General features: G+C 41.6%; 15 protein-coding genes across 15 annotated transcripts; 7 read left to right on the forward strand and 8 right to left on the reverse strand.

The window, feature by feature from the left end:
* Positions 1–199: 199 nt before the first annotated feature.
* TDEL0E01500 (RNA-guided endonuclease InsQ/TnpB family protein) lies at positions 200–1,618 on the reverse strand (the record flags this gene model as incomplete). The annotated part of the gene is made up of 1 exon (XM_003681556.1): positions 200–1,618. One exon carries the CDS (start codon positions 1,616–1,618, stop codon positions 200–202), a length of 1,419 nt encoding a protein of 472 aa, XP_003681604.1.
* Positions 1,619–2,679: 1,061 nt separating this feature from the next.
* Positions 2,680–3,918, forward strand: TDEL0E01510 (uncharacterized protein; the record flags this gene model as incomplete). Its single annotated transcript, XM_003681557.1, has 1 exon — positions 2,680–3,918. The coding sequence occupies one exon, from the start codon at positions 2,680–2,682 to the stop codon at positions 3,916–3,918; it is 1,239 nt and encodes a 412-aa protein (XP_003681605.1).
* A 157-nt stretch (positions 3,919–4,075) lies between these two features.
* Positions 4,076–5,275, reverse strand: STP3 (Stp3p; the record flags this gene model as incomplete). Its single annotated transcript, XM_003681558.1, has 1 exon — positions 4,076–5,275. One exon carries the CDS (start codon positions 5,273–5,275, stop codon positions 4,076–4,078), a length of 1,200 nt encoding a protein of 399 aa, XP_003681606.1.
* A 1,258-nt stretch (positions 5,276–6,533) lies between these two features.
* On the reverse strand, positions 6,534–7,583 carry ELO3 (fatty acid elongase ELO3; the record flags this gene model as incomplete). The annotated part of the gene is made up of 1 exon (XM_003681559.1): positions 6,534–7,583. The coding sequence occupies one exon, from the start codon at positions 7,581–7,583 to the stop codon at positions 6,534–6,536; it is 1,050 nt and encodes a 349-aa protein (XP_003681607.1).
* A 388-nt stretch (positions 7,584–7,971) lies between these two features.
* On the reverse strand, positions 7,972–11,910 carry ROM2 (Rho family guanine nucleotide exchange factor ROM2; the record flags this gene model as incomplete). Its single annotated transcript, XM_003681560.1, has 1 exon — positions 7,972–11,910. One exon carries the CDS (start codon positions 11,908–11,910, stop codon positions 7,972–7,974), a length of 3,939 nt encoding a protein of 1,312 aa, XP_003681608.1.
* Positions 11,911–12,313: 403 nt separating this feature from the next.
* Positions 12,314–12,918, forward strand: ARC18 (Arc18p; the record flags this gene model as incomplete). Its single annotated transcript, XM_003681561.1, has 2 exons — positions 12,314–12,319; positions 12,394–12,918. The coding sequence occupies 2 exons, from the start codon at positions 12,314–12,316 to the stop codon at positions 12,916–12,918; spliced, it is 531 nt and encodes a 176-aa protein (XP_003681609.1).
* A 66-nt stretch (positions 12,919–12,984) lies between these two features.
* SSQ1 (Hsp70 family ATPase SSQ1) lies at positions 12,985–14,919 on the reverse strand (the record flags this gene model as incomplete). The annotated part of the gene is made up of 1 exon (XM_003681562.1): positions 12,985–14,919. One exon carries the CDS (start codon positions 14,917–14,919, stop codon positions 12,985–12,987), a length of 1,935 nt encoding a protein of 644 aa, XP_003681610.1.
* A 159-nt stretch (positions 14,920–15,078) lies between these two features.
* Positions 15,079–16,794, reverse strand: MDM30 (SCF ubiquitin ligase complex subunit MDM30; the record flags this gene model as incomplete). The annotated part of the gene is made up of 1 exon (XM_003681563.1): positions 15,079–16,794. The coding sequence occupies one exon, from the start codon at positions 16,792–16,794 to the stop codon at positions 15,079–15,081; it is 1,716 nt and encodes a 571-aa protein (XP_003681611.1).
* Positions 16,795–16,884: 90 nt separating this feature from the next.
* Positions 16,885–18,693, forward strand: ART5 (Art5p; the record flags this gene model as incomplete). Its single annotated transcript, XM_003681564.1, has 1 exon — positions 16,885–18,693. One exon carries the CDS (start codon positions 16,885–16,887, stop codon positions 18,691–18,693), a length of 1,809 nt encoding a protein of 602 aa, XP_003681612.1.
* A 133-nt stretch (positions 18,694–18,826) lies between these two features.
* TDEL0E01590 (uncharacterized protein) lies at positions 18,827–21,139 on the forward strand (the record flags this gene model as incomplete). Its single annotated transcript, XM_003681565.1, has 1 exon — positions 18,827–21,139. The coding sequence occupies one exon, from the start codon at positions 18,827–18,829 to the stop codon at positions 21,137–21,139; it is 2,313 nt and encodes a 770-aa protein (XP_003681613.1).
* A 41-nt stretch (positions 21,140–21,180) lies between these two features.
* On the reverse strand, positions 21,181–21,852 carry RPS22B (40S ribosomal protein uS8; the record flags this gene model as incomplete). Its single annotated transcript, XM_003681566.1, has 2 exons — positions 21,181–21,440; positions 21,720–21,852. 2 exons carry the CDS (start codon positions 21,850–21,852, stop codon positions 21,181–21,183), a joined length of 393 nt encoding a protein of 130 aa, XP_003681614.1.
* Positions 21,853–22,728: 876 nt separating this feature from the next.
* Positions 22,729–23,523, forward strand: TDEL0E01610 (uncharacterized protein; the record flags this gene model as incomplete). The annotated part of the gene is made up of 1 exon (XM_003681567.1): positions 22,729–23,523. One exon carries the CDS (start codon positions 22,729–22,731, stop codon positions 23,521–23,523), a length of 795 nt encoding a protein of 264 aa, XP_003681615.1.
* A 369-nt stretch (positions 23,524–23,892) lies between these two features.
* VHT1 (Vht1p) lies at positions 23,893–25,725 on the forward strand (the record flags this gene model as incomplete). Its single annotated transcript, XM_003681568.1, has 1 exon — positions 23,893–25,725. The coding sequence occupies one exon, from the start codon at positions 23,893–23,895 to the stop codon at positions 25,723–25,725; it is 1,833 nt and encodes a 610-aa protein (XP_003681616.1).
* A 28-nt stretch (positions 25,726–25,753) lies between these two features.
* On the reverse strand, positions 25,754–26,080 carry GRX8 (glutathione-disulfide reductase GRX8; the record flags this gene model as incomplete). The annotated part of the gene is made up of 1 exon (XM_003681569.1): positions 25,754–26,080. One exon carries the CDS (start codon positions 26,078–26,080, stop codon positions 25,754–25,756), a length of 327 nt encoding a protein of 108 aa, XP_003681617.1.
* Positions 26,081–26,417: 337 nt separating this feature from the next.
* On the forward strand, positions 26,418–26,726 carry SPT4 (transcription elongation factor SPT4; the record flags this gene model as incomplete). The annotated part of the gene is made up of 1 exon (XM_003681570.1): positions 26,418–26,726. One exon carries the CDS (start codon positions 26,418–26,420, stop codon positions 26,724–26,726), a length of 309 nt encoding a protein of 102 aa, XP_003681618.1.
* Between the last annotated feature and the right edge of the window lie 10 nt (positions 26,727–26,736).

Here is a 26,736-nt window from a genome sequence, read left to right on the forward strand (position 1 = left end):
CCGACATTAAGGTAAATTTTTACATAGTTTCTTATATAGATATAAAGGTTTCTCCACTATTAATCCATAGAACAGGTATTATAATAATAGTTTTTAGTATTACTATTAGTATTATTATTATTATTATATTAAGTTGAGAAACAAGTGTCTCGCGCTGACTGTCGCCGCCTGGGCGAATCCACAAGGGACTTACAACGTACTAACGTACGAAGGGGCCAGGACCCATCATGGCGAATCCACCATTTCCTCCACTTGAAGCAGAGGTAATGGAAGACTCACCACTTGCCATCAAATGCTCACAGATATACTTGAGCATGATGTCCTTTGCTGCGTTGAAGTCCCTGTCGAAAACCGAAGCGCACTTTATACAGCTATATACTTTGGCGGAGCCCAAGTCATCCTTCAAATTTCCACGACTAGAACAAGTCTTCGACGAGTAATCCTCCTCAACCTCATGAACACTAGCACCACGGAGCTGCTCTGCCTTCATCGTCAAGCGATCATGGAAGGAGCAGTGAGCGAGGGTCGCCATATTGGACCTTGATTTTCGTGTCAGCTTGGTGCATTCATGGTAATTCAACTTTGGAAGAAAAATATTGTCATAAGACTTGCACAAGAAGAGGGCAGATTTCTTATGCATATCCTGAACAATATGCGAAATCCTTCCATCCAGCCTGTGTAAGGCTTTCCGATGATTCTGGCTCTTCTTGTGCTTCCTGAGCTTGGCCAATTTTGACTGCAATTGCCGTCGTCGGCGCTTGAGTTTTTCGATGCGTACAACCGCGTCCTTGCCAATCTCGACTACATTCTGATTAGAGTCGTAACCTGTCATGAAAGTTCTCACCCCGGGATCAATAAATATAAACTCTTCTGCGGGGCTTTTCCTGGCTATTTGCTCACCAGCCATAGGAACAACAAGGTTGTTCCTAGTCTTTTGGAGCCTGGAATCTCGTGGTAATTCCTCTGGAAGTGGCTCTGCGCCACGCATGCTAGAGAATGAGTATATGTCGCTGTAAAACGTCTTTTCCCCCTTGTTCCAGTATTTTTTCAGCACTGAAAGAGTTTGAACCGGTGCCTTCTTTGTCTTGAACTTCAATTTAAAAGGCGCCCTCGTCTTCTTGAACTTTGCCATATTACTAATGTAGTTTTTGATCAAATCATAATGATACTCGGAAAGCCATTGTTCTTCGGGCTCAAAAACACTTGTCTTCTTATTCAATAGTTTCTCACGCAGAATTTTAATATTCATCAACATCCCGTCATTGTGCATCTTCAGCGCTTTATTGTAGATGTAACGCTGGCATCTAAACCACTTCTTCAACGTTTCTTTCTGGATATTAGTCGGATAGATCCTAATGTTGCGAGCCCTGGTAATCTCTTCTTTGACAGCACTGCTAAGCGGCAACTTCAATGAGTGGTTGATAATTGGCGTCTGTGGATGTTTGANCCACGAGTCAGAGTTGATCTTCTGACTAAGTTTTTTAGCCGCCATTGGTAACATCGTATTGAGGCTCCATTGTTTGGAATGGTGAGCTGCATCCTCATTCCAAAAAGGCCTAGAGGTGTTTTTCTTTGACGTTTTTCTCTTCTTAGCCTGATTTTGAGTAGAGGTGGTCATTATTGATTCTTGTTCTTTTGAGTATAGGATTGTATTTCGGATTAATTGGATTGGGCAAACATGAGAAGTAGTCCTCTTTTTGTACATTTCGACATGCCTTATATCCAGCTTCAACAGTTACCAAATTTGAAACACACTCAATAGCGAACGCTAAGTGCGGAGTAATAAATACCCTCCATGTGAGTGTATCATGTTGATCCCTGAGAAGTTATATGAAAGAGTAAGTTATATATAAGTATAATTTTTAGTTCATTGGAAAGGTAAGGTATTTATTAAGTTATTATATCATAGTAAAATTTGGAAAAAGGCATAGTATAGTAGTTCATCGTATGAAAAATGAGTATGTCGTACACAAGGAGGGTTCATAATATGATTATTATATACTAAGAATTACAAGCAATATGGATGAAAATTATATGCAGCATATAGGGTAGATAAGACATATTATGGTGAATATACTGATAGTGATCTTAGTAGTTTCGTGATTGGATGAATCAAGTGCGAGCTAAATCTTAAGTTTGCTGTTGAAACATTAAGCGCATTTTGCAATATAATGCCAGATATATGCTCTTATGCTGTTTCCAAGTTTATTTTGTGTGATTTTATTAATGATTATTTAATTAATAAATTCAAATATTTTATAGACCGTACCTTTGTTTGCCAGTAAACAGACATATAAATATTTATTGAAGAAACGCCGGACAGAACCGTCCCGGACACTCTCACTCCTGGTGGGGTGGGACGGCGAATGGGGAAATGGAGATAGACGCGTGCCCCTCACTAATTTCCCAAAACTTCTCGAGCCGTTTCTTGTTTTACCTTGTTGGGTTCGAGAAAAATTTTTCTTTTCATTAGTCCTCAACTTTTTTTCGGCTTTCTTTTTTCGGTTTCTGGCCCTGGCCGATATGCGCAATACCATATGTACCATTGTATTGGTTGGCAATGCGATGTTGAGATGAGTATAAGATCAGATCAGATTGAGGAGCTGTCCCGTAAAATAATTTTGAAATCTTAAAATCTTAAAATCTTGAAAGTTTGAAATTTTTGTGGTCAGTTGAGCAATGCAATCTAGTACCACTGCCACTTCGACTTCGACTCAGAAATATGCCATCGATACTAATGGTCAAGTGCAAAAAGTGCCAGATTTTACTATCAAGGATATATTAGATGCTATTCCAGCTAAATGTTACGAGAGAGACTTGGCCAAGAGTTTATCCTATGTTTTTAGAGATATTTTTTGTCTTGTGTCTATTGGTCTATTTACACACAAACTAGCTTATCCGTTGTTATTCGCTAGTGCTGGAAAAACTTTGCCTTGGCAATTGGCAAAATTTTTGTTTTGGTTTTCCTATACTTATGTTCAAGGTCTATTCTGCACTGGTTTGTGGGTTCTAGCGCATGAGTGTGGTCATCAGGCTTTCTCCGATTATGGTGCAGTCAATGATTTTGTTGGTTGGACCCTACATTCTTATTTGCTAGTTCCATACTTTTCCTGGAAATACTCTCATTCTAAGCATCATAAGGCTACTAATCATTTGACTAGAGATATGGTCTTTGTGCCACCAACTACGGAGGAATTTAAGGAAAGACGTGGATTTGTCGGTGATATGCTTTACCATCATACAGGTGATTCTCCATTGAGAACGCTGCTGGAGACTTTATTTCAGCAATTGGCAGGTTGGATCACTTACATTACCACCGATATTACCGGTCAAAAATATGAAGGTGTTGCTGCTTGGAAACAGAATCATTTCTACCCATTCTCACCATTGTATGAAAAGAAGGACGCTTTTTACATTTTGCTAAGTGACCTTGGTATTTTGACCCAATGTTTGGTGCTAAAACTATGGTTCGATAAATTCGGCGGCTGGTCACTTTTCATCAACTGGTTCGTGCCATACATTTGGACTAACCATTGGTTGGTTTTCATCACTTATTTGCAGCATACAGACCCAACAGTGGCTCATTATGACGCTGATGAATGGACTTTTGCCAAGGGTGCTGCATCCACCATTGATAGACAATTTGGATTCATTGGTCCACACATTTTCCATGATATTATTGAGACACACGTCTTACACCATTTCTGCTCTAGAATCCCATTCTATAACGCCCGTGAAGGTTCCGAGGCCATCAAGAAAGTCATGGGTGAACACTATAGATTTAACGACGAAAACATGTGGGTTTCGCTCTGGAAGTGTGCCAGAGGTTGCCAGTATGTCGAGGGTGACAATGGTGTTTTGATGTTCAGAAACGTCAACAACTTCGGTATAGGTACTAATTCAAAGAAACAAGATTGATAAACCGCCAATATTCTTATTTATCCTAATATAACATATTTAAATGAAGAAATAGTTTCACCTAAAGTCATTTTGCTTGAATATATATACATGCAGTGCACATCGTTACATTAACGTATCCTTTCTTTGAAATAATAAATAGACCCTCCCTTATTTGCTAATGATACGTGTAACCGCAAGTCTTACCTACATGTTCGTTTAACCAAGTATCAACATTCGCGAATTTTATGCCGCAATGTTTACACCTGCCGGCCACTACCGTTCTATCCCTTTTCTTTGTCCCTGGTGGGTACTCAAAGTGGAGCGCCTTTAAATGATTCTTGAAGGTATCACAACGGGAGAAAACGCCAGTTTGGTGACAACTTGAAGTTTCGAAATTCAAAGGTTTGGATTTGTATGGGTAAATCTCCATATCCAGTTGAATCAAAGCTGCATTGAAAGGACATTTAAACGTCCCTTTGATCTGATGTAGAGATTTTAATTGGTCGTGTTCATCCAGATGCTGGTGACTACTTACATGTTCATCTGCATCTGAATTTTCTACCGAGCTGTTGTTCTCAAGTATCTCATCCTTCCAGTGCCTTTTCTTATGTCTGATCAAATCATTATTTCTTGCGAACCCACGCCGACAAATGGGACACTTATGTGGACGATCCTCTGGGGTCAAATGGGTAGACTTATGTGTTGATAGGTTGGCATAGAAATTGTGACAGATGGGACACTGTTTCTTCTTTCTTGGTTTGTGTATCTTATTGACATAGGGTTGGCTACTGCTAGACAGAGGATCCGTCCTACTGCTGGGCAGGTGATTCGACGGAGCAGTAGCGAGTATAGGGGACAGTGAATGTTCAAAGCTAGACGTTGTCATAGAAAGCGAACCTCTTGGCGAAAAAGAAGATGAACTGGACGATGAGTTTGAGACGACGGAAGAAGGCCGTTGCACGACAGACCTGGGTACAGTTGGACTAGAACTAGCTTCTGTAGGCGACAACTGATAACTGAGAAAAGATGGACTGGGCCCGTTCATCGGAGTGGAGATCTGACTGCTGTTTGTATTTGTGTTATTTGAGTATTGTTTCTCTGCAGCCTTTATGAGATTATCGAACGAAGAAATTGGAGGTAAAGTGACATGAGAATTTGAAGAAGTAGGAGTCGGAGAAGAGACAAAGGGTTGGTGATGTTGCACGAGAGATGCCGCAGGTTTACTCGAATTACTAGTACTGGCAGTAGTAGCAGTCGTATTTGTCATCCTCGGTATCGGAGCCTTGAGTTTGTGTTCTCCACTGTGGTCCGCTTGCTCACTGGCAGTTCTTGTATTTGTAGTTGAGGTTGGTAAAGTGGTAGCCATAGCCAACATTGCGTGCTGTGTGTACACTACTCTTACGTCCACTTTTGTCTGCACAAGCAACAAAACTATATTTCAAGAAATCGATCCAAGCCAAGAAGACCATCCATGATCTGGCACTACAACAGCCTCGTCAGCAACCTTATATACGAAGCTTTTAGCCTCAACTTCAAGGTGCTAATTGCTCGCAGCTCAGTGTACCTTTCCGGAACAGGATGGAAAATTCATTCGGTGGGAGGAAGGGAGCAGCTTCTGTAAAAGCGCCCAGGGCGTAAACGTCATGTAAGTGGATCGACCAACTGGGGTAGATAGGATAGCTTAGCCCAGCTTGGTTGCAGCAGTAAAGGCTCCCTCGAGGAGGCGGCGCCCACACCACGCAACCAGAAGAGTAACAGCCGTTTCACCCGAGCCAATTACAACAGGGCGGTCTCTACTGGTTAGCTTCGCCATGCGGTGGTGTGCGTTTTTAAGCAGCCGAGTGAATTTCAAGCCAATTGCGGCTGAACGCGCTCGACGAGAATGCGCTAACTGAGAACCGAGGGAGCTGATTAATCATCGCCGTGAATAAAAGTGGTTGCTGGCTATTGAACGACGTGGTGGTTGCTGCAAATGGAGGGTTTAGTTGTTCTCTTGGCCAATCAAGTTGGTAGTAATTGTTCTTGAGGCTGTAGTGGGTCCTAGAACGGCCGAAGGTCTTGTGGTTTGTTTCCATGGACTCTCTTTTGGGGAATTATACGTCGGATAAATGATGTGGAAGTAGAAGCTCTAAGCCCGGCAATCTGGCCCGCTCTTCGGATATAGCTAGCGAAATATGTCTAAAGTGGATCTCATGGCGTCTTGAATTGTGGAAATAAGAGCGGTAATCTGCTCGTATGATTAAACGGATCTTATCTCATGAATATACCATGTTCCTCCGATTTCTATCAATACGATCTTAGTAGCTTCTCGTAAAGACACCTTGGGAAGGTTTGAACGCCATGGAGGGTTCATCCGCTTCTTACCGATACTATCATCGTAGCCGCCAACGTCTGAAACGTCAATCTCTATTAATTGATGGGAACCTAAGCAGAAAGGTAGGGTCGCCTGGTTGATTCACATTTTTTAGCACTCTCACGCTGTTCATATTCATCAAAACTGATGCACCTTCATCTGTTTGTTGTTTAATGTTTTTGGTAATAAAACGAAGACTTCGCGACACGAAGGCTTTTTATGAGCTGTTACAACTATGTATAATGGCTGATATGATATATACAGCTTAAAATCGATTCAATTAAGCCTTTCTTGAAGTGGCTCTAGTGGTGCTGCTCTTCACACCAGAAGATTCGCCATTAGTAGAAACACCTTCCACGGAGACTGTAACCTTTTCATTCTTCTTGGTAGTCTTTCTGTAAGATTGAATGTAGAAAGAGATGAAAAGGAATAAATAAGAGGTCAAAATCAAGTAACCGTAGGCAGCAGCATCCTGAGTACCGTAACAAGTACCTTTGTTTGGCAGAATGTTGTTAAAGTACTTGTGGGCGTAAAAGGTGTAAGTGGCGAAATAAACAAAGACCAAATCGATCAAAAACTGGATGATTTGGAATCTCGTAACCCACTCCTTCCACCAGACTCTAATACCACGAGAACTCAAGAAGTAGTACCAGTACATGACAACGTGAACGCCCAAGTTCAAAGCAATTGGGACCCATTCAACGGAGGTTCTACCGGTCAACTGAGTGTAACATAGCAAAGCGGTAGCACCGTGATGGTAAGTATGCAAGAACAAAAGCTTCTTTCTCTTCAAGATCAAGAAGACAGTGTCCAATAGTTCCAAAAATTTGGTCAAATAGTTCAAATAGTACAAAGTAACCAATTTTGGAGCAAAAGCTTCCTTAGAGCAAATAGCCCAAAACAAACCATTTTTAGCGACCATTGGAACCAATTGTTCAACCAACAACAACAACAAAACCAAAGAAACAGTGGTCAAGACTAAATTGTGCAATTGGAACAAGAAGTTCAACTTCATAGGAGAAGCATTGAGGGCACGTAGGATGGCTTGACCAGAGGAGATAATAAAGTAGTAAGCCAAAATAACACCAATGGCTTGGTAACCGTTAGCCATGAAAGTCTTGTTGTGAATGAAATCGAAATTCTCAGCAGGGTAGCCAGTAACACCTTCAAAAGCCTTGGAGAAAATAGGCCATAGTTCTAAACCAAATGGGTGCTCGATGGAGGGCATATGGTATTGAATCCATGGTATACTTTGAATCAAACTTAGCAAAGGAGAGACTGCGGTCTCAACGATAATTTCGTCGGCCACTTGTTCGACAGCGGGGTCCATTTTTATAGTACAGTGAACGAGAGTATAAGTAACGCGTTTGGATTACTTGTGATGCAACTGTTTCAACTTTAGAAGTAGAAGTAGAAGAAGCTAAAAAGGCGTTTGTTATTTCAATTGACCCCAAAGTAATACCCAAGTACAATCAAAGAGATTGGCTGACGATCAACTGCTTTAAACCCGCAGAAATATCAAGTATTGTTTCCCATAGGAAAGATCTTGGTGGAAATAATTTTTCATTATTTATTTCTGAAAAGATTCACGACGCCAAGACCGAAAAAAAAATCACGTGAAGATTGAGGTATTAGAATAATACCGATGTAAAGGAGGTCGTTTTTCAATATTAATACTTTCTGTTTGATGATATATACCTATGGCGATAATTTAGTCATTAACCCCAGAAATCAAGCGAAGCGACGGTATCATAACCGCGAGAGTCCTCGTAGACGTAAAGAATTTCTTGGGAACTTGTTTGTAAGAGTCGTATCTTTTCGGCTAGTACGCAGGTTACCAGCTCACCGGTGTCAATTTTTCTAATCTCGATGAAGCTGCTGTCGAATGCCAGGATATATGGGTACCAAATGGCGAACTTTTGTGGTTCTCCCTCCCAATGTATAATGTGCGAGTCCTTCTTTCTCCAACCTTGAGTGTTGACGAAGAACGCAAATTCAGCATAACATAGCAGGAACATATCTCCGACCCTGTAGATTGCCATCGGTTTCAATGTGTCGCGTAATGCGAAATCGAGAGATGTATCGGCTGGGTCCAGTAGGGATTCATGTGCATTTTGCGAAACGCTGACAATTTGGAAACCTCTCTTGCAGCCAATACACAAATTGGCTTTAAGGAAAGATATGGATACTGGTTCGGAGTCAAAAACAACTTCTGTTATCTTTCGTTTTGAGCTTTTGCTGCTGCTGCCACTAGTTTCTGATAGCAGCGGATGTTCATGTTCGAAATATTTTATCGAATGCGAAGAGCTATGCGCTGTAACCACCAGTCTCTTACCATTGCAATCTCCTTCAGCAAAGAAATTTACATGATTTACGAGTTCCTTACTGTGTTTCTTGAAGAAACCATTCCCATTGCCTTCAACTTGGAGTAACGCCAATGGACACTTGTATAATTTCTTGTCAACCAATAACAAGATGGACTGGAATTCTTCCAAGACTGCCACTTGACTGATATTATTCCTTTGCACAAGTTGCACCGGTGTTGAGAAATAAGTGGATCTTTTTCCAGTTTCCTTATTCTGTGTTCTCTTGATGTTGCTCATGTAGAGCCCCGAGTTTGTAGCGATTAGCAGCTTACGTCCCCCGTCACACGATGCAACGCTATTGATTTTGTTAGTGTAGTCGAAAAACTTATCACTAATTTTGGTGACGTTAAACATTTCTGTCTGGCCAACGATACGCGCCTGCTCCTGTCTGACTTTCTCCAGCAGAGTTTGTAAACCAGCAAACTGTGCAGCATACAGAGTTACCTGGTACTTCTGCTTCGCACCGTAGTACAGAAAAGTGATCGCATTTTTCGGATTATTTGTTGAATATTCAGGTTGAAGCACGGTACCATAACAATCGGGCTTGGTACCAATAAATTTCTTCAATGGTGGCATATCTTCTGCTGGACAAGCGAAAAGTAGAGGTAATGGTATGGGCCTTTGAAAAACTTTATGTTGGTGCCATTTGTTGACTGATTTTGCCTTTAAGAATAAAAGCATATTGTCCAGCACATAGAACTGAATATCACCTACAACCGATCCATCTGATTTCGACAGCTCCTTTCTTGACAGTACACCTTCATGCTTGATCTTACGCTTTTCGTCATTTAAGCCCAAGTTGACATATTCATTTTTAAAAAGGATCTTTTGTTTCAATAGCTTAACATCATGTCTATCTTGCGCAGCACCGCTTGCTCGATCGATTCGTTTCATGAAACCACGAAGAGCCTCCAAAGCTCGGCTCAGATTATCATAGTCTCTTTTGTCTTTCTCTTGATCGGATGATTTCATAATCTCTTTGACTAGTAACATATACCGCCCTGGTCTTGAAACACCTTGCGACAGGAATGAATCTATACCATGTCTTAAAGAAGAGCTCATCATGTCGTCGTCGAATCTCGCAAAATATGGATTGACAGATCTTTGCGTTTCGATTAAATACTTTGCGTATGGTCTGGAAGCGACGTAGGACACGAAGGGCTCAAAGAAGGGAATGAAACGTAAAATGATATCCCCGATGCCTTTCACCACTGGTGAACTCTTTTGTCTGTCTGAGAGGGTCTCTAAAAATCTCCGATTCACGGAGTATATGTCATTTATGTGTGCAAAGACATGCTTGATGAAATTTTTTCTGATGTCAGAAGGAATGATATTAGTTTCTGCCAAAGTTCTCATAAAAGTATCCCTAGTCACTTCGAGTGACTTGACAAAATTCTTTTCTGTTATGAAAACCTCGTAGATGGTCTCTTGTCTTTTGATCTCTTTCTTCGCCAAGTTCTTCCAAATTTCTTCCGGAACCGAAGAGGTCCAGGATGGTTTCTCCTCTTCTTCATCGTCTAGCGCCATGGATATATTACGCTTCAGTCCTCCATTAGGCTTTAAATTCAACCTTGCCTGCTGCTCAAGCCTTCTAGGACATGATATCGAATAGCATAGTTGATCACGGGTACAAGTTGCAGAGTAACAGTCAGCAAGTAAAGTGAAGACCCCATTGACATTATGCATCGAGGCCGGGTCTTGGTGTCCTTTACTTTGATGAGAGCTAGTTTTTTCACTACCAAATGATGAAGCTGACCCAGAAGTAACGATAGTTGAAGCAGAATATGGAACATTATTGACCTGAGAAGAGCTTGGTAGTAGCATTAAGGGATCGCAAGCGTTCAGCGGAACAACTCCAGTGGTACCTGTACCAATAACCCTTGAACTGTCGGTAAATTCATAAACTTCATGTGGTGAATCTCGTAGCCTATGTTCATAAACAACGTCGTGAAACAACTTTTGAGAGTCTAAAGACCTACCCAATAGTAATGCAAGGTTCCGGTCTGATGTTCTGATGATCGTACAAATGACGTCGACAGCTTGTTGACCTGTAAAGGCATCTCGATAAATCAACCCGTCCTTCTTATGTTCCCCCACTTGGATAGATCCTTTGAATTTCGTTGCTACTTTGGATAATAATGCTGGATATACTTGCGGCTTCTTCATCGAAGCACTGAGAATTGGTTTGGATGAAGGTAAAGACGCGCTGCTGCGACGATCGTATAATATACTGGACACCGATCCCGAAGTAAATCTCTTTGAGGTCAAAGAAGTAGACGAATTCCGTGTTTTTAGTCCTAAACCCATTGAGGAGTTATTGTTTTTGTTGTTGAATGCATGTTTATTATTATTATTGTTATCATAAGCTCCAGAGCCTGTTCCATGATAGCTTAATGAATGGTTTTCAAGGAACGGATTATTGGAAGCGTCGTATTTTTGGGCAATTTTTCTACTACTGCCAGATTTTGATTGCATCGAAGAAGCCAAATTCTTCAAAGCTGACGAATTTAGAGACATCGATCTTGAGGTGAGACCAGGCCCCGATGGTTGATCCGGCGTATGTGATGAGTGATAATGCTGCTGTTGCTGTATGTGTTGATGTTGAGGATGAATGGATGGATGATGCTCATGAATTTCTTTAGAGTTATGCCTTGAAAAGAACCCAAAGCCTTGTAAAGGGGACCTTTTGGACTGTGTCGGTGTGTTGTCATTAGAAGTTGAGAAACTTGACTGTTTCCTCAACCCTGGAATTGACAATTGCGGCAGCGAAGGAGTCCTACGAGGTATAAAATCACTCTGGGACCGGTGAGGTGCATCTCGTATAGTGGATTGCGAGGAATCTGAAGAAGTAGGCGGTGATTCTTCATCCGTCGAGGGTTGAGTCAATGGGATTGGAGGAGGCCTATGTGTGGACTTTTCAGGTATCGATGGTGAGGTGACATTTGCTTGATACTTCTTAGGACTATTCCTCGGTGTGTTTTCTCCGCTCATAATACTCTGAGTATCCGAGACTTTCCTCATATGTGTTCTGTGGGACAGTATGTAACCATCTTTATTCTTCACGGCTTCATTCTTGTCAGCGACAACATCATTACTGATCTCTTCAGAGACAACGTCATCTAATCGATCAATATTCTCAATTTTGTCTGGTAAACCATCAAATAACGCAGACGTGTGATCTTGCTCGATCTCACCGTGATATCTGGGATCGAGGGTATTGGGACGTCTCTCCAATCCAAAAATCTCTGAATAAATAGAACGCCTATCCTGTACGCTAGTATGGCCAGCCATATTGTGACGGAACAAACCAAACTGCGGTTCTATGTAGGCTATTACAAACCCTTCAGATTTGTCCTCCAATAATTGGAATTCTCGAGCAGTAAAGAACGCTTTTCTTCCGGAACTTCACCAATCTCCCCCAAAAGCACCAAGAATTCTTTACTGTATAAACACAGCTCACACTTCTGCTAGCGTTATCACTTGAATGCCTTGCTTCTTGACATCACTTTGAAGACCCTCAGCTGCTTTATTTCACTGTATTTCCACACGGGATAGAGCTGGGTCTCACTAGAAACGGACTAATTACAATGTAAAAAATCACAGCTTATTTACCCCTATAGAGGGCTAACTTCACCAGTTAGTGGACACTTATAAGGCCTTGATAAAACTCAATTGAGCAGGGCCGGATTACAAGATGCCCGTATGTTTCTCGTTTGCGGCTGAGCCGAACATCTCCTGGAGCTGAGATACTAACTGATTGAATCGCTTCAATAGGCTTATCACTCAACTTTTCCCGTTGATCCCCAGACCGACCGTATGGTTGGTAATATCGTTTTACTCCCACTAAATACTAAGTTTAGAGGCCCTGCGTATCCAGCCAATTCCGATTATGATATAATAGATGAGTGCCTGGACCTTTTCCGTGCAAACTCGTTCTTTAAGAACTTCGAAATAAAATCCCCAGCTGACCGGTTGCTGATTTATGGTATCCTGTTTATCAATGAATGTTTGTCTCACTTGAGATCCACCACGAACTATAATGAAGCCGTGAAAATCTCAACTAACGTTGCATTAGACAATTTTGTGCTTCCTGGTTCTTCAGGTTTCCCATTAAATACAGTTTACACTGTACCCCTAGAGGATCATAATGCTATGGAGTTGTTACGAACTTACATTCAGCAATTCCGTCAGGAATTAGCTATGAGGCTACTAGATAGGCTTTACAGGGACTCGAAAGAACGCCCATCAAAGTTCTGGCTTGCATTTACCAGAAGGAAATTCATGAACAAGTCATTATGATGGGTTGAAATTGGTGTTTATGTATAATTAAGAGTATGTGCATGGATATCGAAAGTGATAAATTGATTATTTCTTCTTCAGCTCAGCTTGCTTTTTCGAAGCTTGCTGGAACAGTTGCAATGCCCGGTTTTGGAAGGCGTCTGTAGCTCTTTTGATGTCATTTACGTCATAAGCCAGGTTGGATTCGTTCTTTTTGAAATCATTTATTATTCTGCGAACCTTGTGTAGGTCACTAAGAACTTCTGGATAAGACTCATCAAGAGATATTATGTCTTTATAGTTTTCAAACGCATTCTCCGAGTCAGTAATCATAATATCAGCTTTTGTGATGAGCTCTATTCTTTGTCTGATTATGTTATCCATCTGTTTGTTTGCGTTGGCATCTTCCACAATTTTATTTATCTCATCTTCCGTCAGACCTGAATTAGCGATTACTGTAATCGATTCCTCTTTACCACTACTTTTCTCCGATGCTGAGACGTTAATTATACCATCAGCATCAATATCAAATGTGACAAAAATTTGAGGTACACCTTTAGGCAAAGGAGTGATCCCTGTCAGCTTGAAATCACCAATCATCTTGTTGTCGCGCACTAGGCCTCTCTCCCCCTGATATACTTTAATATCCACGCCAGATTGTCCGTCGACACCGGTGCTAAAAACTTCTGTCTTCTTAACAGGAACTGTGGTGTTTCGAGGGATTAGAGGTGAAAATGCGCCACCATATGTTTCGATACCAAGAGTTAAAGGCGTAACGTCAAGCAGTAAAACATTCTTGATTTCTCCTGACAAGACACCACCTTGGATAGCGGCACCCAATGCAACAGTTTCGTCTGGGTTCACAGAAGTGTTAGGCTCCTTCCCAAATAGATCTTTGACTACTGATCTGACTTTTGGCATTCGAGTCATACCACCCACAAGAATAAGGTCATCAACATCTTCGGGCTCCACGTCCGCATCCTTTAAAGCTTTCTTCACTGGGTCTATCGTAAGCTTAATCAAATGCATCGTCATATCATCCAGTTCGCTCTCCTTCATTGTCAAATGGATATGCTTGTTCTCGTAGATAAATGGGATATCAATCGTGGTTGTCGTGGTGTGTGAAAGCGCAATTTTAGCCTTTTCAGCTGCCTCCCTAATTCTTTGCATTACTTCACCATTTTGCTTCAATGTATTACCATTTATTTCAGCGTTCTTCTCCAAAAATGAGTCTATTATATGTGTAACAACAATCTCGTCGAAGTCAGCTCCCCCTAGATGAGTGTCCCCGTTGGTAGCCCTGACTTCGAAGACACCGTCTTCGATGTCTAGGATGGATATATCAAACGTTCCACCGCCAAGATCATAAACTGCTATTATACCAGAATTTTTTTCATCATCTATGCCAAAACTTAGAGCAGCAGCTGTAGGTTCGTTCACCACTCTCAAAACTTTCAACCCAGCAAGCCTTCCAGCATCTTTAGTTGCTTGTCTTTGCGAATCATTAAAATAAGCCGGAACTGTAACCACTGCCTTATCCACATCCTCGTTTAAATAGACCTTCGCCGAGTTCTTCAGATATTCCAATATGACCGACCCTATTTCACTGGGTGACTTTGATTCACCCTGTGTGGTCCTTACATAGGCTTGTCCATTTACTTCAGACTTGCAAACCTCATACGGAAGTGTTTTAATATCTCTTTGAACTTCTTGATCGTCGTATTGCCGACCGATCAACCTCTTTGTTGAGAAGAATGTGTTTCTTGGGTTTATAGCCGCTTGTCTCTTAGCAGCAGCACCGACAATGGCTTTGCCACTCTTATCGAATGCTACTACAGATGGTGTTGTACGTTGACCCTCATCATTTTCAATTATTGTAGCAGATCTTCTGTCACTGGAGTCTCTAATGTATGCCACTGCACTATTTGTTGTACCCAAGTCTATACCAATAACTTTAGAGCTAATAGACCGCGAGTTCAAGTATTGAGAACTTTTCTGGATCAGTCTTGACGTTCTAAGCATTTCCTCCAATCAGTTATTCTGTTCCCCTTTGATCCCCTTAGTGAGCTTTTCATGTCAGTTCTTACAAAGAACCCGATTCGAAGCTCGCGCAAAGACTAATAAGTCTTATGATCATGATATATTAGAATTATTTACAGTCTTCGTAAAATTACATTAAGATTAATCTTGTGTAGCTAGAATGTGAAGAACTTTAGCGTTGGTGATCAACTTCTTCTGCTGCCAGTCAAAGTTGGTGAATACTAGTCCCAAGTCTGATTGTGCAGCTAAGGAAAGGAAGTTTTCGATACAATGTTCGTTGTTCTCGACGTCAAACACCTCCAAGTTCTGACGGAGCTCAACATAAAATTCCCCAATAAAGTTCATTAAAGTATAATACGTCTCATCGTTACCAATTTTCTTCGTTCCAACGACGCACATCAGTTGTCTATCCCTGGGCGACATAACAAAGAGACCCAAAGCATCTGACTTTTCAAGTGGTATGTTATGAAGGTGCAGAATCCAATCTTCGTAGTTATAACGTATCTCACCAAAGTCTTTTCCATCGCATTTTAGCAGTTTATTTAGGTACGTTGAGTCCTCAGGAAATAATCTGGAAACGAGAGCGAAAACCTGCTTGTGCGCAATTGTAAACAGAACTGAAACTTGTGATTCCAACCTTAGTCTCATTTCTACTGCCTTATAAACACACAGAAAATAACGTACGGTCTCTGAGTTCATCGGCTGGTTGCTATAAGGGAACATACCTCGAGCCTTTTCCATTGTCTTCATTGGTGAGGCAGACCATTTCGATCTGCTATACAACGGCAACAGTTCTTTAAAAATAGTCGCTAACAATGTTTGATATTTCAATGGTTGTAAAATGGTGGGCATTATTTCTCTTTGAATAATGTAATCACTGGAGCCTACAATCCGTTTCAAAGATTGGACTAATCTTTTCCTGGTGAAGATTTTGGGTACACCAGTAGAAGAAAGTGTTAGGTAGCTCTCTCCATCTCGCAGCCTGGAATCAGAAATTATGAGGTACGAACCGCACAAGATCGTCTCAACAGCATATTGTGAGGCCAGTGACTGAATAATGGAAAGTATGACTAACGGATGCCCTGTAGTCTCCCCTGCATATATCCTCAGTAACATAAAATCTTCTAGGAAGAAATGTCTATCGGTTTTGAAGATATTGAGGACTTCTGTGAGAAAGCAAATAAGCTTATCGACTTTTAAAGTAGCAGGAAGCCTGAAGAAGTCATCTAAATCTTCGAATTCCTGCTTAATCAATGCATGAATTTGTGCAAACATGTCCTGTCTGAAATGTAATAATCTATCAAATGAGGGATCCATTGCAGCCAATGGCAAAAAAAATGTTTCTTCAGCGTTATGAACAAACGTAGGTGTGGATTTTTCCTCAATTCTTAGCAGATCGTAAACATGTTTATGTCTCAAAGTGTTTAACAGTCGCTGACACAACGTAACGAGCTCTAACGTTGCTCCTTCGGTTTCTCCTTCGGTTGCTTTACTCGTTATCTTATGAAATAATGGGATGAGATGCGATGGATTGTAACGAAGAACGTTTTCAAACAACTTCGTATACTCATCGGTATCTGTTACTTGAGTGATCTTAATTAAGAGATTCAGCACATGCCTGTCAATCCTGTTTCTGAACCTATAGTAATAAAACCAATCACGATGCTCGTCCCGGTGTGTATTAAGAACATCATGTAATTGATGCTCAAGCCACTTCTCATAGCATCTAGGTTTCCATATCGCACGCGAACTTACAATTTGATTAAGCCTTTTACAACATAGCCGTAGTTGGAACAGGTCCTGCGGTCCCAAGTAGCGTGTTATGTCGATCCATACCTCCTGGGGCAAAACCAGCATATCTTTTTCATCTATTTTCTGCTTAGTCCTTTGCAGGCATGGAACTTTCAATTTGGTAATTTAAACGGCTGCTCTGCCCCTCGAGCTTAAATGAAAAATTGTCAACACTTTATAGACAACAAAGAGATTCAGAAGGGCATGTTTGGACTCAAATCATCGCATGGTGGATACAGTAAGGATCCTTTAGTCTACTGCGACATTCGAGTGGACTCACCTTATAAGGATTTGGTGCTCATAAGAGGATCACCATTAGAATCGAACCCTGTCCCACTCAATGGCCGGCTGTTATTCTCTCTTTCCCATGATATGCTAGTGAAAAAGATTTCTTTAAAACTAATTGGTCGTTTTAAGCTGGATTTCTTGCAGATGGGAAGGGACAATAATCGTTCTGGTGTTACAAGTATTGTAAAGGATCAAAAAACCGTACTAGAAACCAGATGGGAAAACCTGCTAGTTTCCTCACAAGGAAACACAGTGATTGGAGACGATAAGCATTACGCTGGGGATGCGGGTCGCCGAGAACTAGCCAAACGATCGCTTTCCAGCCCTGTAGTGAATCGATTGATCAAGAAGAATTCAAGCCATGTCTTGGAACTTCCGACCAACGGTGTAACGGGCACTCCCTACAAGGACTTGTATTCTTCCTCGTCCTATGTGTTTCATCTACCCAAGGGTAACTACGATTTGCCCTTCCAAGTTATACTGCCAAGCGAAATAATGGAAACCGTGGAAGGTCTACAAAGTGGATCGCTTTTATACAACTTCGAAGCGCGGATAGACCGCAAACGAAAATCCAGCAGTGTCACTTCACTACTCAAGGAAGATCTGGAAGCCCTGCACCTACACCAACCTTCAATGACAACGTACAAATATCTACGCATTTTCCGCACTTTAGCGCCCGATGATTTATCGCTTCAACAGGAGATGAGCGTCGGAGCAACGTGTAAAGACAAGATCCAGTACGAAGTGAGTATCCCAAGTAAAGCAATCGCCATCGGAGACTCCATACCAATTCATATAAGACTGTTTCCTTTCCAAAAGGGTTACATCCTCGACAAGATCAACGCATCCCTATTACAATTCTACTTGGTACGCGACAACGCGGGCCAACCTTATGATGATCAACAAGTAATGACCAAACAATCGCTTACAGAGTTTGACGAATTTCTCAATAATCCTGACCGTCTACTTACCGACGTAACAGAGATCAACTCGATATTCCAGACCCCGGACAATCTGAAAAAAATCACCCAAGACTGTGATCTACGCGGTGATCTCATTCAAGTTCGCCATAAGCTAGCGATCAAGATCGTACTCACAAGAGCGGAGGATACTACAAAGCGGTTGGAAATCAAAGCAAACCTCCCCGTATCACTTTACATATCACCGCTTGTCGGAATGAAAGGTCGCTTGGTGCTATTTGACAATGCTAACGGGAACATTCATTTCAGAGCGGGAGAACTGGTCCAATTGTTCACCGACGGCAGTTCGACCCCCCAGCGCAGCACCACTCCAGCACCAGCACCAGCTCCGCCCAACTACCAGGACCGGTTAAAGGACCACCTTCTCGGCCGTGAACAACAGCCGATGGCCATCCACTCGGCTCCTAACTCCCCTCCGTCTCTCGCGACACCCGTAGCCCACACACGCAAGATGACTACTTCACGCAGGTGCCGTCGTACGAGCAGAGTTGGCAAGGGGTCGCTACACACGACGAGCCCCCGCCTCCGCTCTTGCCCTAAACGCCGAGACAAGATCCCCGCCCCCACTCATTTCCCCGCCGCATCGCCGTGCCCCGGAGCTGTGCGTTTTAATCTCGAATCGGGTTCTTTTTCTTCCATGCGGTTGACCGAGGTAGGGGAGAAGAGGGGAGGGGTTTTTGTTTGTGTCGATTCTTGAGTGGGTATATAAAGGGCGGTCCTTCAGCGGTTTCGTTCTGGACTCTTCTGGTTCGCTTATTGTTTACTTTTCGGAGGTGGGAAAAGTGTCGAACATTTCTATTTTGAGTGTAATGCCTGAGATCCAGTAAGGAATGCCTACCAATTCTCAGTCACAACAGAAAAAATATATTTGTTCGTATTGTGGTAAGCCTTTCTCAAGGTCGGAACATAAAGCTAGACATGAAAGATCACATACTGGTGTGAAACCATTTGAGTGTAAAGTCTGCCGACATTCGTTCGTGCGACGTGATCTGCTACAGAGGCACATACGTACGGTTCACCGGGAACTATTGCTGGTGGAGAGTAGCTTGGAGCCTGCGGCTGGTTCGTCCAAGGGTGATTTGATGTTGGAATTGCGGGTCAATTCTATGATCAAAGTTAGTGGGGACGATAAAAGAGTTGACAAGTGCAGGCCATTGGTCTATGTGCCAGACAAAGGTGCCAAGCGTAAGAGAAGGCGCAGGGAAGAGTCAGAAGTGTTGTCACAGGAAACCATCAATGCGGTATGCGACTTGGTTAAGGATGCTGTAGGTGCAGATTCTGTAACGAAATTGTACGCACGAGGCATGGAACATCTAACGGAGAGGAATGTGTTTGTTCACAGTGTGATGTCACACTCCGGTACCTTGCTCGCGGCAACGATCGCCTGTTTGGGTTCTTATTTAGAGTGTTCTGAAGACAAGGCGAGTGATTTGTGGCATGTATGCTGGAACAAGTGCCTACAGGAGTCCTCGCTTGTGTCGATGAATTTGCTGGTGCACGCATTGTTATTGTTTAGCCGCCATCATCATACCGAGGCGGGGATACGTCACGTGTTCATATCGTATCAACAAGTTTTTACCGAGTATATCAAGGAACCTAAAGATAAATTCGATCACGATGAGACTTGGCTCATATTCCAGATCTGGGTATCATTGCTCCGAGCTTTGAACAAGTCAAACAGCTTGTCCGGTTCGATATACGAATGGTTCTTGCAACAAAAGGTATCAAATGACTGTACTTTAAAAGATTTGGTCTTCCAAGTAGTACTGAACAACAACAAATGGCACTTAACCACTTTGAATTTGGTCGCTGATGCATTGTATTGCGATTGGATCATTGAGCACTTGCAATTCAAAGATCCTCAAGACTACCACAATGCTATCATGATGCTCAACAGGAAGTTTGCGCAAGATTCTGTTGTTCCTAATGATGTTTTGCACAAGCTAAACTTGATTGACTTGCCCACAAAGTTTTCATCTTCCTTGTCGCAATATTTGATCCCCGTACAGTCTGAGAGCCACTGGTTACTGTTGGAGACAACTTGGTTCAACCTCATTAAAGCGTTCAACGTTAAACAAGACAATGAACGTTGGTTTATGGACTCCATGGCTGAGTTCCCTACAATCTTTATCGATTCAGCAATGATCAACGAGATTTTTATCAAATGTTGTTTGCCAATATTCCCATTGATTGAAAATCCGAACGGGTTAAACGCAAGATACGTTTCCCTAATATCCGACGTGGTCATTTTCCTTGTAAGGTTATTCGAGTTTGAATTATCTATCAGCAACAACAAATACTGTCCACATAGACTTATTGGACTTTTGAAAAATCCCATGATACAACTTTTGATCTTCGTCGGCTACCGTTTAACCAGTCGACGTGGTCATACACAGCAGGAGAGTATAGCAATTGATCATTTTATCAACAGGTACGTGATCAATTGCAATGAACTCTTAGACAAATACACACAAGAAGAATTGACCCATAATTTATTCGACTCCCAATCAATTGCATATGTCGGTTTCCACGAATTGGTCCAGTCGTTTGTCACCTATTTGAAAGAATCCATCATTAAGGAAAGATTGATGAGGATTCCACATCTCAATCATGACATCAAATTGCATCTATTCGATTTTTCACAAAGGCATTATGATCACCATAGTCATCAGTTATCAGAACTGCAGGCGGGAAGAAGGCTCACAGAGACATGGAATTCGCCACAACAGCCCATCTGGATGTATTCACCACAGTCGTCACGTTCCATGTCCATAGACTCCTCGACAAATGATCATCGGCAGTCCATTACAAGTGTGAGTATGTCAAATTCCGTCAGCATGGAATCTTCGACTTTTGGAGATCCCAATATTGTGCTGCCACGGTTGAACATTAGCGCTGTGCGCAGATCAAGCAATGAAACTGCGCAACATCCCAATTACTACATGTATGAACCTGCTGACCCAATGTCTAGTCAAAGGACTCCAACTCATGGTAGACCAACGTTTACCAATCCAAAATTTTCTAATATGGATGGAGTTTTCCTAGACAATAGTCATAATGTAGAGACAAGTCCAAGAACGGTGACGAACTCAACGGTCAAATTACCTCCGCCGTCAGAGTTATTTGGTGTATCTTCAAAATAAACCAATTGAACTTTTCCCATTTACTAAAATATACATAAGAATTAGTAAACGAAACCTAGTACTTTACCAGAGACATGCTTTCTTCTAGCTTCTTCATGATCCATGATACCAGCAGAAGTAGTCAAGATAACGTAACCGAATTGTCTAGCTGGCAACAAGTTTTCAGTCCACTTTTCAATGTCTGCAATCTTAACGTTGAATCTTGGTGAGATGACACCACATTTGTTGATTCTACCGTTCAATTGAATGACCAATTTACCAGATCTGTGATCATCGATGTATTCAAATTCACCAATGTAACCTATTTGCAGAAGTTAGTAACTTATTTCTCGAGCTCGGCAGGGGAAAGAATCACAGACACAGATGTTTGTAATGATGTTGAGGAAAAGTAAACGGTTGAGAATATGCAGTGTTCTTTAAAACATTCAAAACCGTGTAAGAAGCATTTCCACATATTTCGCTATCCCGGACACTTAAAAAACAGTATGCGATTAATAAATGATAATACCATCCGACATGCCATCTAGTTATCAGTCCGGGGATCCGTGATTCTTTACTCATTGTTTGCAATATAACATACCATGTCTCTGCATAACTTGTAGGAACTTGATGATGACCTTGGAAGAAGGTCTAATCAAAACTTGACGCTTACCAGTCTTTTCAGCATTGATAATTGTCTTTAGAGCATCAGCTAGAACGGAAGTACGAGTCATTATTCACTGACATCGTAAAAGTTAGTACAGGCAAGATCCCACGCAGTAGTGGATATCACTTGGGTCCAGTCCCATAATGAAGGATCATCAAAACTATAAGTATCCCGTTATGGGAGTTATAATCTTGCCTCAAAAGAGGTGAAGCTGTTAAAAGGTATCAAAATCTACATTTTGGTAAGAATACCCTTGTTCGACCGAACAAAGGGTATTTACTCTTCTTCATCTAGCGGAAATGCAGTTTCATTTGATTCTTACAGCTTAATCCTTCACTTCCCTTAGCCATTAACATTTAATAGTCAAATTAAATCTAAGTGACAACGGGAATGACCAGTGGTAACCATTGTAAACCATCTAACATACCAATTGATATAGTAAGCTAGTCTTGTTGTCTTAGTCTTCTCATAAGTAAAAAAGTGGTGAAAATTTTTTAAACTCTTCTCTTATAGAAGCGGATGACTATTTTACCCGCATCTCACATAGTAATTCAAAGCTAATAACCTGGGCTCGACAGGTATCAGATGGTATTACCAACGAGTTTTCGGACCTTAATAGATCTGAACCAGTAGGCTTTTGACGATTCCTCAGTTTGAGCCTTGTACCGGTTCTCGTAGGACCTCGCAAAGTACCACTCGGAAAGAAATAAACTCATCAAATCGAGGGTTCTTGAACTACTCTATTTAACAGCTTGAAAACCTGTTTAGTATTTGCATCTCTATGTTTTGTATGCTTCCCTCTGTGCACGCGGATTCTGTCGATCATTCTTATCAGATATTTAAGGGCGGTGAAGACAATCTCATCGGGAGCACGCAGTCCAAGAAGCACCGATTGTTACCATTCTATTCAATCCAATTGTTGGGGTAAGCTGCTCGATGGAAGATGGACAATCTTCAAAGAACCAGAGACGATGGCAGTGATGACAGCGAGTCATTTTATTCGGCCGAAGAGCTTGAGAGTAACTCAAGAGATGTCAGTGATCATGAGTCATTCTACTCTGCTGATGATCTATCCAGCGATCAAGATATGGTGTCAGTAGAAGATTTCCTAGTGCACGACGAGATGGACATGAATGCGGACGTTACACAACCTGTTGAATACTCTCAAGATGACTACACAATAAATGAGATGAACGAATATGATGCCACTTCAGGCTACGGAACTGCCGATGAGAGGGAAGTGTTTAACTTCTACAACCATGCTGAGCAGCCAATATGTTTGCCGGGTGAAACAATGATCAAGAACGACAAACCCGACATTCTTACGCTCGAAATTGACTCTGGATCGGACTCGGACATATACCACGAAAAGCCAGATGTTTATCGTCGATCACCTTCGGTAAAGGTTATGAGCCAGGTGGAAAATACTCAACCCTTCCTCGGAAGCCCACGAGATGGAGAGATTACTGTACCCGATGTCATTTCCCTGGTGGGAGAGCCATTTGTTGAATTTGATGGCACTAGACAAGTCATCGTGATTGATTCTGAAGATGAAGAAGAACCTGACTATATGCGCAAAAGATACAAGAGCCCAGACATCGATGATGAAGCGCCAGACGCTGATTTACAACAATCACCTTATCAGAGGAAGATGAAGAAACTCAAGGAAATCGCCGATAGAGCTAATCAATTTTCCAACAAGGTTGATGATGGCCCACTGCGAGTTATGGAGCGTTGATGATCTCGATTAAACCAATCAAAATTCTAAATTAGGCATTTGAAAGTCACAATCAAGTCAAAACATGCGGCAGATTTAGGAATCATACTCAGATGACTCAAGTCCCACTTTTTCACTCCGCGCCCAGGCGCCCAGGCGAAAAACGCAGGCGAAAAACCAAAAAATCTTTCACCCATTATTGAATGAAGTCATCATTATCGACATGATGAGTTGTTGGATCTCCTGGATTTTAAACGTTATTTAAAAACCTCCCGATCTCAGTCTAGTTTCCTTTCCCATCGAATCTTTCTCATAGAAGTTAGCGGACATTTGCCGATTGGAATACACTGTTAGAAAAAAAAAAATCGCTGGACGAGGTTTGTTCCAATCATGCAATTTAATTCCCATACTTCTGTCGAAAAGATCGCTCAATGCTTCAAGTCCTGTGGTAGGGCCTGCAAGAAATGTATACCAAAATTGAGAATTCTTCCCGAGGATGAAGTTGTTGAGGGGGATAGCAGCTCAGCAGATGGTGAAAATGTCATCGAGGAACATGTTCGCGATGATAAGGAAGAGAGTGCAGTCACTAGTTTGCACGAAGTGACCGATTCAAGAGCTCATTTGGATGGCTCACTCAATGAGTTGAAAAAGGATATGCCATACGAACTGAGGGATGAAGCTGGTCGTAAATGGTACAAATACTTTGATGAATACGAATACAGGTTGAACAAGGAATACAAGACATCCAGGAAATGGTATACTTTCTTGTACCCCAACCATGCCACCCAGACTAAAGCCGAGCGTAGGCTGCTATACAAATTGGATATTATCATTGCAGTTTATTTCTTGGCTCTGAACTGGTCAAAATCTGTGGACTCCAACAATTACACCAGCGCTTATGTGTCTAACATGAGAGAAGATCTGAAAATGAAAGGTAACGATTACATTTATACCAGTACTATCGCAAATGTTGGTGCAATTGTTTTCCAACTACCTTTCATGTACTTGTTACCAAGATTTCCAGCTCATATTATTTTGCCAGTAATGGATTTGGGTTGGACTTGGTTCACATTTGCGTGTTACAGAGCTAAATCCTTGGCCGAGTTAAGGGCCTACAGATTTATTCTTAGTGCATTTGGGGCTGCTTACTACCCAGTCTCGCAGTATATTCTGGGTTGCTGGTACGCGCCTGATGAGATCAGTTCAAGAGTCTGTCTATTTTTTTGTGGCCAACTATTGGGTGGTGTCACTTCTGGTCTTTTGCAAGCACGTATCTTTAAAAGTTTGAATGGTGTTCATGGCTTGGCGGGGTGGAGATGGATGTTCTTAATTGATGCGATTGCTATCTCCTTACCAACTGTGATCATAGGATTTTTTGTTATTCCTGGTATTCCTTCAAAGTGTTACTCTCTTTTCCTAACGGATGAAGAGATTAGAATCGCTCGTGCCAGAAACAGAAGAAACCAGATCAACGATGGTGTCGATAAGAGTAAATTGAGACCACTCTGGGATTTGAAACTCTGGAAAAAAGTCTTTTGCACTTCTAGTTTCTGGGTTTTGGTTGTGTTTGATACTTGCTCATGGAACAACATGACCGCATTCAGTGGTTCTTATACACTTTGGTTAAAGTCGAACAGCAGTTACTCTATTGAACAGGTGAATAACCTGAGTGTCCTACCGGCATGTCTAGGTTTTGCATATGTGTTCTTCTGTGCTTGGGGTGCAGATTTGTTCCGTTGTAAATGGATATTCATGGTTTTTGCTGCTATCATGAATACAATCTCTTGTGCCATCCTGATCAAATGGAACGTCAGTAGTAGCGCTAAATGGTATGCTTTCCTAACAACATATTTTAGTGTTGCTGCATCTCCATGTTTATGGTCCTACATTAATGATTTCCTGAGGCTTGACCCACAAGTCAAGGCTATCACCTGGATTGCCATTTATTCCTTTTCTCAGTCCACTTACGCATGGATCCCAACCCTCGCATGGCAAACCGTTGAGGCTCCAAAGTTCAGGACTGGTTATATCACGAGTATCATCTTCGGTTCCATTTATGGTCTTTGGACCTTTGTAGTGTTATTCTTTTACAAGAGAAACGAAAAAAAGAATGCTCTGGGGAATGGTATCATTCTTTATGATAGCAGTAAAGGCGAAGAGATCCCAACATTTGTCAAGACAGATATGGAAGAAAAAGCAGGATATTTCTATGTCAAGAACTAATAGATCTATATTAATTAATAAAAACAGTTCATAGAAGACCAATTTTTTGCAATTCCTCTTTCAAAGTTCCCTTAGCCTCGAATCTGTGCAATTCACTTTCGGTAGCCCAAAATTTACCATTTACAACCACCGTAGGCAAGTTTCTACTACCAGTAACCTCTTGGAATGCTTTTCTGTATTGCTCACGTTCGTTATTACTCATTGGACCGACTTCGAACATATGGATTTTACTTTGCACACCAAAACGCTTCCATATCGAATTGGCATAGATGCAGTCGGGACACCAATTAGCGGTAAATTGCAAAAATTGATGGCTTGCAATCAATTGCTTAACTTTACCAACGTAATCAACCATTTCACACTTTAATTGACTGAATTAATGATTTTTTAATTAGAAGGCCGAACTTTTATTTTTGATCCTCTTTATAATATTTATAAGAACATGAGAGAGTACTTCACAGTGGAAATCGAAATACGCTCAATTATCCACAACAGTGCTAAAATACTGCAGATCATGTAGCCACTCATACAGGACCTTCATAGCGGAAGGTCCACCACAGTTTGCCTAGTCTTTTCAAGTCTTAACACGTAAACAATGATAAGTAATAAACACGGTATTGGAAAGTTTACAGCTATTCAATGAGTAAAACCAGTAACTGAAGGGCGTTAGAAAGACTGGAATACGTGGTAGAATGTCTAGTGAAAGGGCCTGTATGCTGTGTGGCATTGTGCTGACAACCAATGATTTTTCGAATGATGGTTGTCCTAACTGTCAGGGCATTTTTGAAGAGGCAGGTGTGTCTGCTATAGAATGCACATCGCCATCGTTTGAGGGCCTTGTAGGCATGTGTAAGCCTTCCAAATCATGGGTTGCCAAATGGCTTAGTGTGGATCAGAATATTCCGGGCATGTATGCTGTGAAAGTTGACGGAAGACTGCCCGTAGAGGTCGTAGAAGTCTTACCATTTTATAAACCAAGAGATGGTAGCCAAGTTGAGTAGGCAGAATGGG

Source organism: Torulaspora delbrueckii, chromosome 5, assembly GCF_000243375.1.
Source record: "Torulaspora delbrueckii CBS 1146 chromosome 5, complete genome".
Classification (NCBI taxonomy): Eukaryota; Fungi; Ascomycota; class Saccharomycetes; order Saccharomycetales; family Saccharomycetaceae; genus Torulaspora; species Torulaspora delbrueckii.